The sequence below is a fragment of the Vigna umbellata genome, chromosome 3, assembly GCF_029865625.1.
Source record: "Vigna umbellata cultivar VRB3 chromosome 3, Vumbellata_1.0, whole genome shotgun sequence".
NCBI classification, from domain to species: domain Eukaryota; kingdom Viridiplantae; phylum Streptophyta; class Magnoliopsida; order Fabales; family Fabaceae; genus Vigna; species Vigna umbellata.
The window spans coordinates 28,816,073-28,828,335 of NC_142167.1; the positions used below are offsets into that span (position 1 = coordinate 28,816,073).

A 12,263-nucleotide genomic window follows, 5' to 3' on the forward strand; every position below is an offset into this window, starting at 1 on the left:
CCTTGCACTTTTACATTACATACAAACATATATAACACTAATTATACTTCAAAGGACCATACACAACCCAACAAGTCATCAAAAATCACATAAAATCATTCCATATACATTAATAAACAAGATTAGTCTAAGAAGAACCATTAAACAACACAAAACCCCTTTAAACTCATACTTAGGCAAGGAAAACAACTTTGAAACTCTCGCTAACAACTCCGGAAGGGTCCAAAATCCTCCAAAACGACGTAAAGAATGTCCAAAACGGGTATCCAGAACCCTGAAAACCTCCCAAAACTGGTGTAGTGGCGCTTAGGGGTGCCTAGGCATGAGTCGCACTGTAACAAGGGGAGCTCGGGCACCATGACAACATACAAAACACTTCAAAATTGACTTTTTATGCACTTGAGACCTGTTCTATTTATCAAAGGGATTCTCTAAACATTAGAATTGATGGGAAAACACATTTATAAGTAGACGTAAGCATCCATTTCATCATTAGACTCAAGCCTGGTGCATCAAACCATTTTTTGACACTTCAAAAGCACCTAAACTAAGATTTTTACCTTCTACACCAAATTTCTACAACCTAATCATTTGAACAAGTCCTAATTGACTAAATAACAGATTACAAATCATTACCTATAATCTAAAACTTCAAATTTGAAATCTCACTAGTTAAAACAGCTAAAATTAAAACTAAAACCATACAAAACTCAACATTTCAACTACTAATTCATTTTACCTAAGATTTCTTAACTAAGAGCCTAAACAAGTTTAAATAACCATAAAATATTCCCAAAAACACAGTTTCTCTCATTTGATCATTACTTCAAAGTTTCACTCCTCAAAATCCCATGATTTGAACTCAAAACCAACCAAGACACCATTAAAGTACTATTTCTAGATTAGATTTCAACTAATTAACAACTCCAACAAGTCTTAATTCACCTTTAAACATACTCTAAAACTGAATTTACCCATTATAACTTCTATCTAAAAAACTCACATACCAAAACCCTCCATGTTTGACCAAAAACACTATCATTCAACTTAGTTCAATTACCCTCCTCATTTAACCCAAAAAAGCACCATCAAACATCTCAATAACACAATCCAACATAAAATTTGATGTTCACCACAAAATCAAACAAGTCCACCAACAATCACGTGATCATACACAATTTCACAACCACAAATCATATCAATTTCCAACAATCACTGAACATCATATTATCAAAACATAACACTAGCTTCCCTTACCTCACACAGAACAACCCAACTCTAAAGAATGTTTCGTTGATTGCTTGAAATGCAAGGAATTTCTAGACGAACCTACGAAACACCAAATTGAAAACGGACAGGGTCCTTAGGACTTCAATTTAACCAAGAATAGAAAGGAAAACATAAAAGCCACATTCAAAGGAGGATTCTTGAACAGAATCACATATTGAAATCTAACAAAAATAGGTAGAAACTTACTTGTTCTATGGTAGAAATTGATCGGCTAGAAATGACCTCGCCACCGTGATCGATTCGACACCTCCTGATCGTAAAAAAAATGACTCAAGATTCAGAACTCTTAGAAGAGAGAAGATAGAGAACTCTAGAAAGGTGGTTTTTAGAAAGATGATATGTTTTAAAATAATGAAACTCATTTATAACAAAACTATTTATAACTAAATCATTTAATATTAAAATAATCAATTCTCACTATTTTTAAACTATTATCACTTCTAAATACCATTTTCTGTAGTTTTACAATAATGACATAAAGAATCTTATAAAATTAATAAATGTAGTAAAAAAGCTTCCCGCCTTTATAAAAAATTAATTTAATATTTAAAAAATTGTAGTTTTAAATAATTATTTTTTAAAATACTCATATTCTTTCATTATTAATAATATATTTATAAAAACTTAATTTAAATATTTAAAAAATTTGTAGTTCCATTTGTAGTTTTAATAATAATTATTTTTTAAATACACACACATTTTATGTTTTACATTGTTTTTAAGTCTTTACGTCTTGCATTTAAAAGATATTGAAGATAAATTCAGAGCGACCATCCTATTTACTCTTTATCTCATACAACTATAAGTAATGCAAGTACAAAAGTAATCCTAGATCATTACGTACGCATCTACAATGCATTGAACTTTTGATCCACACTATAATATAATCCATGCTTTAAACGTATGCATGAAAAATACTTTAAAATTGCAATTATTGAAACCAGAAGTTGTATAGTATATATAGTTTTCTTTTTTTTAAGCTAAAGAAGATTTATTAAATCTAAAGAGATGCATGTGTTACCTAACAATTCATACAGCACACACCCAACTGCTCTCACCCAATTCTATAAATATATAAAATTTGAAAGGAGAAACTTACTCTAAACTATCTCAACTTTTATTGTGTGCGATCAAATAGGAAAATGAAAGATATCAAAGTCTAACAGCACGTCTATGATTAAATCATACCATATAAATAAAATATAAATTGAGTTAAACTTAAAATTTATAATTTAATATTGGATTTTTCTGTACCAACTTGTTATCGAACTAAGAGGCTATGTGCATCATACTCTATTAAGTTGACTAGGGAAGCTAAAATACAAATCTCTCTCACCAACCGATGGCACTAAGTTTCAGAAAGGAGACTGAGGAACCAAGAATGCAAAGTGAAAATGGCAAAGACACACCAAATGGTGGTTGAAGGGAGTTTATGGGGAATCAGAAAAACCTTTTGTTCTTCTGTGATCATCTTAGCCACTCTTATAGTTGCCACTACCATCTATCTAAGAAAGTATACGGGACACTTGTTTATAGAAATAAGTGCTCCTACTGATCCTTCATCATCACAATGTAACTTGTTCTCGGGTAAGTGGGTTTTTGATAATGAATCTTATCCATTATACAAAGAGAAGCAGTGCAGCTTCATGTGAGAAGAAGTGGCTTGTGAGACATTTGGAAGGAAAGACCTTAGTTACCAGAATTGGAGATGGCAACCTCACCATTGTGATCTTCCAAGGTGTGTAATTCTAAGATAATTATTACGTGTTTATGATCTTAAACAATCTTTAGGTCACATACATAGCAGAAGAAAAAATACAATTTCATTATGTATCACAGTTTATATATGCCTGGGATATGGTATATATGACTAATGAAGTTTGGGTATAGTTTTTGAGGTATGTGGAATGTGGTTGTTTCCATGTTAATAAGGTTCAATGCCACAGCATTACTTGAAAGGCTAAGGAACAAGAGGCTTGTGTTTGTGGGGGATTCACTCATCAGAGGCCAATGGGTTTCCATGGTCTGTCTTGTTGACTCTATACTTCCCAAAACCCTCAAGTCCATGCACTCCACTGCTAATGCTTCACTCAACATTTTCAAGGCCAAAATAAGTCCTTATTAAACATAGGACTCGTACATAACCTATTATTGTCTATGTTGCTGACACATGTTTCATTAATATGTTTAATGAAGGAATACAATGCTAGTATTGAGCACTATTGGTCCCCATTACTAGTAGAATCAAACTCAGATGACCCAGTAAACCATAGGGTACCAGAACGCACAGTGAGAGTAAATGCCATAGAAAAGCATGCCAAGTACTGGACTGATGCAGACTTTCTGGTTTTTAAAAGTTATCTGTGGTTTCTGTAAGTGCAGCAGTTAACCTAACCATCATTCCTTTCATCAACTTGAATGCAACTGCTCCAATTTCAATTCCAACACCAAATCACGTGATTTTACTGTATTCACACTAAATCGTGCTTGCTTGCATCCAACTTCGCAAATTGATTTTTGATTGTGACAAATTTACAAGCAGGTGGGGGTCGTTTGGAGACCCAGATGGTGTCTACAAAAAGGTTAAAATGTTGAGAGTCTATGAAATGGCCCTTAGGACCTGGTCTGATTGGTTGGAAGTGCATGTCAATCGTAAGAAGACCCAATTGTTTTTCGTTAGCATGTCACCTATTCATACAAGGTACCTCAGGTTACAATATTTCTTGAGTCAAAGTAAAAACCACTCATGATCAAGCTAGCATCACTGTGCCACTAACTTTTTCTAGATATAAACAATCATTAACCAAACATATAAGCAAGATAAATCGTAGAAAACCTTAAAATTTGACTTCTATATACTCCAAAATTTTACTATCATTCAGACATCTTCAAAGGATGAGCTTAAAGTAAACAAGTATAAGTTGGGATAATATCCTCTACTTAACAGTAAGAAACTTCTTATTAATAACCCTAACAGAAAATTGAAGTTGTACAATCACCTTTGAAATTATAAAAAAAAAAAAAAAAAATCCTTTATTGTTCGATCACTGACATTTAGTTTGACCAGAAAGTTACTCTTCACCAGCTCTTGAGAACATCCCCCTACCCACAAACGCCAAATATGCATTTAAGTGCAGTGCATAACTGTAAATTACTTTTGTAATTGAAAAAAATAATGCAGGGCTGAGGAATGGGGACCAGCTAATGGTAACAATTGTTACAACGAAACAGATATGATTACAGAAGAGGGGTATTGGGGGCAGGATTCTGATCCTAAAATGATGCAGGTGGTGGAGAATGTGGTTGATGATTTGAAAGCAAGAGGTTTGAGTGTTCAAATGCTGAACATCACACAGCTCTCAGAATACAGGAAAGAAGGACACCCATCTATCTACAGGAAGCAGTGGTATCCTCTAACCAAAGAGCAAATTGCAAACCCAAAAAGTTATGCAGATTGCATACATTGGTGCCTCCCTGGAGTTCCTGATGTGTGGAATGAACTCCTTTATGCCTATATTTTTCATCAATAACATACAATTACAGGATAATACGTATAAGTTGAAAATTTAGTGAAAGTAAAATTATATTTATTGTTCGATCAATAAAAATCAAATTTTGCACACAATTATTGATGACGCAAAAAATCCAAACTTGTACCATTGTATACAACAATATTGAGGATTATAAACATGAAAAATAAATGCATTTTTGATTTTGTACTTTCTATTGAACTTGGTCTTAATCTTTATCCTTCCGGTCAAATTCACTTCACTTCTCTTGCATGCCACACCAAAAGCGTAATTATAAAAATCATCTAATTAATTTTAACTCAGTATTGTGTAGAGTTTTTTTTAATTGTCATCTGATCATTCGGTACTAAGTTTATAAAAATAACTTTTAATCCTATAAACAAATATTTGAGAAATAAAACCATTGAGATAAAATAAATGAATACCAACTAAAAAATAAACCGATAAGAAAAAGATTAACTAAATCTAATAAAACATTTGTATATTTTAACAATAATAAGAGTAAAGTGTAGTTGGTTGGTTGGTTGAAGAGGCAAAATAAATAAGCGTCAGATTGCGGGTTGATGCGTTGTTTCTTCTAGCATCACTAACTCAAATTACGGACAAGAAAAGGATAATGGACAGATAGTAAGAGAAAGGAAGGGGTGCAAATATCATAGATCAATGTCCTGAAAATAAAAATAAATACGACCTAAAAAGCAATTAGCATTACTAAGAAACACAATTCTTAAAGTTTGAACTTTGAAAGAAATTTCGGACATATTTTTGAAGTCTATTCTGAAAGGAAGAACGTCCAAATGCACTGTTTAAGCATAGCATATGACATGAAACAACCTAAGCAGTTTCTGTTGCCGGTTGGGTCACCCCAAACTTCACCAACAGCTTAGTTAGGTTTTCGGGGGAGCAAACTTGATACTTGACTTTTCCTGAGGGTGAGAGTAAAACCTCTGCAAGTTCAAGCTTTTCAGAGGTAAGACTTGTGCTGTCCATGGTTTTACTAAGTACCTTCAGTGCAAGTTGAACTGCTTCTTCCCTTGTGATATCATCCTTGTAGTCCTGTTTCAGAATTGACTGGGCAGCCTGATTGTTGGCACCAATAGCTGCAGCTTTCCAACCACCATAATTTCCACTGGGATCACTAGTGTAAAGCTGAAAGCCAAAATTCTTGTCCCAACCTGCAAAGAGGAAAGATACTCCAAATGGTCGAAGACCACCGAATTGTGTGTAACCTTGCTTGGTATCACAGAGAGATTGAACCAGCTGCTCAACAGGCATTGGCTCTTGGTAAGCGTATGCATAACGTTGTGCCTGGACCCTAGCAGTATTGATTAGGATGTTGGCATCAGACATAATTCCAGCAACGGCACATGCAACGTGATCATCAATCTTGTACATTTTCTCAGTGGAGGTTGAGGTTTGCAGCAGCTTAGATGTGACTTTCTTTTCGCCAACCAGAACAACCCCATCTTTAGACAATATCCCTATTGCAGTACCAGCATTCCCAATTGCCTCCATCGCATACTCTACCTGGTAAAGTCGTCCTTCCGGGGAGAAGATTGTTGTACGACTATCATATCTTCGAGACATATTGGTCTGAATTTAGTTCAGAACAAAGAAAATGAGAACAGAGAAATGAATAAAGTATAGCTTTGGAAAAAGAAAATACATGAGAAAAGGCACTCCTATTGAGCAAAAAGATAATCATTTAAGCAATTGTTATATTAATACCTTGTTATGAATAGATTAAATGACCACTTCAAATAATACCTCTATCATCATGCATTTTTTTTTTGTCAATGGTTAATTTTTTAAATCCTCCCCATGGATTAATTTTGTTAGCACTTATCTCTACATAGATTGCAAGCTCAATAGAACAAACATCAAAATAACAACTTGAGAAAACTAGAGTAGTATACCAGTTTTATGAGGTTGTATTACAGCTAGACTCCACTTTCTAAGACACACATTTGGGTCTGTTCTCTACATAGGAAGAGAGTCCAAATGCCCAACAAAACAAAGTACAAAACTAGTAATCATGGACTTCGCAACATTCCTAACTATAATGTTCTTAATATTTGCAACTCCAAGAAAGTATAAGATATAAGTCTGCGATTTGTGATCAGAGAATATCAAGCTTCCATAGAAAATTAAGAAAACTGAAAGCACGATGTAACAACATCGAGACCATACTTAGGTTCACATATAAAGCCAAGTATTGTTCTGAAGACATGATGATCGGGTGTGGACAGTTACAAAGGTTTATTGGAGAAGAAATAAGGGAAATAGTAATAAAGATACTTGAGTTTGTTAGACGTAATTAGGAGTTAGTTACACTTGAGAATTAAACTGTAAAATAATTCTAGAGGGCTTAATTGATCCCTCTCATAATCTTCTATTTATAAAAATAAATTGATACAAGAGTACATGATAATTAGGATAACTTACACACAATATAATCATGATAAATAGGGTAACCTAGATACAATTTAATCATGATAAATAGGGTAACCTAGACACAATATAATCATGATAAATAGGGTAACCCTAGACACAATATAATCATCATAAATAGGGTAACCCTAGACATAATATAATCATGATAAATAGGGTAACCCTAGACATAATATAATCATGATAAATAGGGTAAATATTCGAATACTCCCCCTCAAGCTGGAGCATACAAATTGTATGTGCCAAGCTTGGAATAAATAAACTCAATCCAACAAAATCAACTTCTCTAAAATGTCGAGACAAAAGACGTGGTAACTTTGGCTCCGAACAAGATGCACATATGCTTTCGACCATCGAGAGAGAATGTTTATAAACCAAATTGGACTCACAATCCAGCATAGCCCAAGAGACCCCTCATAAGCTTATGAAGAATAATAGTGGACAACCACGAAACTTCATTTAGCACCATGAACCTTCAAGTAGGATGACTTTGACAAAGTTGATTTCCATCAAAAATGAATGATGAGTGGTAGACAACGACAAACTGCAGAGACTGGATTGCCATCAAGTAAGGATGGGGCTTGCATGACTAATTAAGACAAACTACAGGGATTAAATTGTCATCAGTGACTGATGGGGCATGTAGTGGTTGAAAGCGACCAAACTGCAGGGACTAAACTGCTATCATGTAAGGATGGGGCCTGTAGTGGCTAAAAGCGACAAACTACAGAGACTAAATTGCCATCAGTGACTGATGGGGCTTGTAGTGCCATCACTGACTGATGAGGTGATGGAGGCCTGCAGTGGCTGAAAGGACAAAACTGCAGGGACTGCCATCACTGACTGATGGGGCATGCAATGGCTGGAAACATATTGCAGTGGCTGGAAATATATTGCAATGGCTGGAAACATACTCCCCTCACGGCAAACGACGAAAATGACGACGCGCCAAGACAAATCGTGAAGGTGGAAGATCATTATGGTCTCCTTTATTCATCAAAGAATCCAAAAATAGATCTCACAAGGGACTGCTGAAATTGTTTGACTAAGATTCTTAATCTTGCCAGAAATAGACGCCCCCTCATGCCATGCGGAACCTTCAACCTATGACTTTGGTTTTGAAATTCCTTGTGTTAACAAGCTAATAACACTGACTCTCCTTGGAGACTTGTAAATAAATGACACAAGCCATCAGAAACATCACAACTGCTACAATACGCAAATGCTGAAACAGAGGTATAATGCTGAAATAGAGAGCTTTTTTTTATTTGGTCGAGCGAGACGAACTACAATGACACAGTGTGATTCCGACACCGTAAAGGTGGCGTGGCAAGCGCCGAATGCTTATCGAAGAGAAGTCGTGCGTGACAAGATGAGAATGAGGCAACGACTAGGGATGAGTCGGGCTCCTCGAGGCGCACAAAACCCCTAACTTCGCCAGAGAAAATGTGACCATGGCAGAGGCGAACGTCGGACAAATGTGGCACGCATGACGGCGCCTAGATGAGAACTAGCCCTCTCGCTCAAGGAGGCGATCCAGATCACTAGTCGTCAGACTAAACTGTGGCAGCATATGGCAATGGACGACAATAGACGATGGTCGGCAGCGGACAACGGCGAACGGTGACAAACGGCATCGGGAACAGAAGTTGATGGTGACAAACTTCTGTGGACAGCTCCTCACTGTGGCAAAACAGTGCTAGATGGACAACGACAAATGGCACCAGACAACGACAAACGACATCGAACAGCTGCAAACGGCGCCGGGACAGCGGCAAACGGCGCCTGGACAGCAGCAAACGGCGCCTGGACAGCAGCAAACGGCGCCTGGACAGCAGCAAACGATGCCTGGACAGCAGCAAACGGCGCCTGGACAGCAGCAAACGGCGCCTGGACAGTGGCAAACGGCGCCTGGACAGTGGCAAACGGTGCTTGACAGTTGCGGACAACAACTAAGGTTTGGAGACTAGACAGAAATCAGAACGAGATTACTCATTGAAGTATTTCAGAAAAGATGAAATTTTTAAGACCGTCGGTGGCCAGTGCCGCCACCAGAAGCAACAAACACAGAGTAGGAAGAGACTCAGACAACCTGCTCTGATACCAACTTGAGAATTAAACTATAAAAAAATTCTAGAGGACTTAATTGATCCCTCTCATAATCTTCTATTTATAAAAATAAATTGATACAAGAGTACATGATAATTAAGATAACTTAGACACAATATAATCATGATAAATAGGGTAACCTAGACACAATATAATCATGATAAATAGGGTAACCTAGACACAATATAATCATGATAAATAGGGTAACCTAGACACAATATAATCATGATAAATAGGGTAACCCTAGACACAATATAATCATGATAAATAGGGTAACCCTAGACATAATATAATCATGATAAATAGGGTAAATATTCTAACAGTTACCATGTCAACAAAGCCAGTAAAAAGGAAGAGAGGTTTGCATAAAAAAATTAAAAAAAGTAGAGCGAAGTTGGAGAGGATAGGAAATATATTGTTGGGAGGATTCTAGTTCCTCGAATTACAGAGCTATTACTTCCTGTCGTATCTTACATTTTGGAATGAAACACTATCATTTTTCTTTCTTCTAGAAAATCATTCTTTTTTTATAATTTCTAATCCAGTTTTTGTAACCGTATCAAAGCTCTTTTCAGGCTTTGTGGGTATTACTTATGGTGAACTCAAGAATGATAGAGTCACAATTTGAGGCCCTAGAGAGGACCATGGCGAATGGAGTTCAATTACCAAATGTATTCGAGTCAAAATTGGATGCAAGGCTGACCAAGATCAATGTGCAATACAGGAAATTTTAAAAGGTTAACACATTCGGAACTGCAAGAGAAGATTAAATCTGGTAGTGTTTTTGTCTTGATGCAAAATAGAATTTAACTCATGTTTGTAAGAACAAGCAACTCAATGTCACGGTGATGTTAGAGGAAAAGGTGTTGGAGGAAGGTTCACATATAGAGGTTGTAATTACTAAAGAGCAGCAATAGATAACTCATCATACCTGCTCAATATAATGGGTTAACAACTCTCAGATATTTGACAGGGTAGGGACACGTATTGGGTCAGAAGGTATATTATGTGATTGTGGAGCAACTCACACCTTTACTTCCACGGAACTGGTGACCAAACTCCAGTTACCAGTAGTGGAGTGCATAAAATCAATATTCATTTGAGGTTGGTGACAGCCATAAAATTGTGTGCAGAGGCAAGTATAAAGGGTTGTTAACAGAGTTACAAGAGTTGACGGGTACAACAAAAAAATTTCTTGTTTAGTTTGGGCAGAGCTGATGTTGTTCTGGGGTATGGGGTGGCTAGAAAGTTTGGGAGAGATCAATGCAAATTTTGATACTCTAACAACCTTCAAATTAAAAATTAATGAACTACTTCTTTAAAAACAGTTAGAGGGGTTTTGCAAGAAAAGGGACGGGACAGGGGTACATTCTGGAATGGAAGCAAATATTAGATAGAACGACAAAGAAAACAAAGATTTAAGAGCGGATAAACATGGTCATTTATGAATATTCAAATGTTTTTCAAGCTAGAGGTAAACATCTATCTCCTCATAGGAAGCAAGATCATGTAATTTTACTAAAACCAGATTCTCAAATTTCATGTAATAGACCATATAAATATCCCCACTACCAGAGGACAGATTGAAAGATGACCATAAATTCACAGAAAAGATAATCTCTCGTATCAATAGCTCCAAACAAACAACTGTGACATTCTGAAGCATCAATCAATGGTTAGGGCTTTAACTCTTCTATTTAAAAAGAAAGCAAATTACATTTTAAAAATCACATGAATTAAACAAATACATGCTAAGAAAAATGAGAGAATAAACCTCAGAGGACATGTGGAAGTAATGCATGACTACTAACATAGAAACTCAGAAAATGTCAGCAATCCAGAAACGTCCAGCAAATAGTCAATACAAAAATCACTTTAAAGATTTTACTGCCCAGACAGTAGATAAAGGGACAGCAAACACAAATCTTCCTTCCACAAAATCAATCACACAATAAACTCAAGTCTCATACCTATAAACTGGATCCTAACATCAATTCCATCAAACTTTATAACAAACAGATCCAATCTCTAAAATTGCCCTAAAAAATTTGGGGCAGAAATATTAGTCCTAGAAAATGTAAGAAGTTCACACTAGTGTAAGGAGCAACCACATATGTCTACCCATATTAACCCTCATACACTAAACAAATTAGTTCCTGAAAAAGACCAAAGTGTTCAAACTAGTGGAATCTCAGGAACCGGAATAGGGTTTTTGCCTTCTTGGTGGGACAAAATTGAGGATTTCCTAATGAATAAATCATCATTCATATTCGATAAATCAAGTATCCAACTCTTAGCCGAGACCCATAAAAAAGTGCAAATATGATTTCATCTACCGAATCGTAATTTTATTTCGAAGCGCACAGATTTTCCAGAATGCTAAGAATCTACTCTAACTTTTGTCAACGTTTTAGAAGGTGAAGTTCTTAAATACCCAATTATTAGCATGGGGAAATACGATTCAGAAAACACAGGAACAGTGATATGGTAACACAATCCGAAAATCAAAAAAAAAAATAACCTTTCACTACATTTTAGACAGAATGCGGGGAGATGAAAATTGCAGGATATAGAGGAAAGATAAGCAAATACAAAAAAGAAAATTACCAGAAATGGTGAAAGCGAAGACGATGATCGGAGAACGGAGAGAAAGAGAGAGAGAGGAGAGAGAAGGTGTTAGCGCAGTGAGTTTTGCTGAAGCTGAAAAGAGAACGAGAGAGAAATCAAAAATCAATAATTTTATAGATAATAATTAAATATTTTTAAATATATAAAATTATATTTAGAATTTGTATTAAAGAAATATATTAGAACATAGAAAAACAAATTTTAAATTCATAATGGGCTTCATTTCATAAACTTCATATAATGCTTATAATTATC

At 35.7% G+C, this 12,263-nt stretch overlaps 2 protein-coding genes across 2 annotated transcripts; one reads left to right on the plus strand and one right to left on the minus strand.

The window, feature by feature from the left end:
* The first annotated feature begins 2,895 nt into the window (after positions 1-2,895).
* Positions 2,896-4,820, plus strand: LOC124841929 (protein trichome birefringence-like 34). The gene is made up of 5 exons (XM_088109547.1): positions 2,896-3,028; positions 3,237-3,313; positions 3,487-3,662; positions 3,833-3,991; positions 4,472-4,820. The coding sequence occupies exons 1-5, from the start codon at positions 2,896-2,898 to the stop codon at positions 4,818-4,820; spliced, it is 894 nt and encodes a 297-aa protein (XP_087965673.1).
* A 628-nt stretch (positions 4,821-5,448) lies between these two features.
* LOC124841932 (proteasome subunit alpha type-4-like) lies at positions 5,449-12,139 on the minus strand. The gene is made up of 2 exons (XM_047318312.2): positions 11,988-12,139; positions 5,449-6,413 (listed from the first exon to the last, which is right to left on the minus strand). The coding sequence occupies exon 2, from the start codon at positions 6,405-6,407 to the stop codon at positions 5,655-5,657; it is 753 nt and encodes a 250-aa protein (XP_047174268.1). The 5' UTR covers positions 6,408-6,413; positions 11,988-12,139; the 3' UTR covers positions 5,449-5,654.
* Positions 12,140-12,263: the final 124 nt, after the last annotated feature.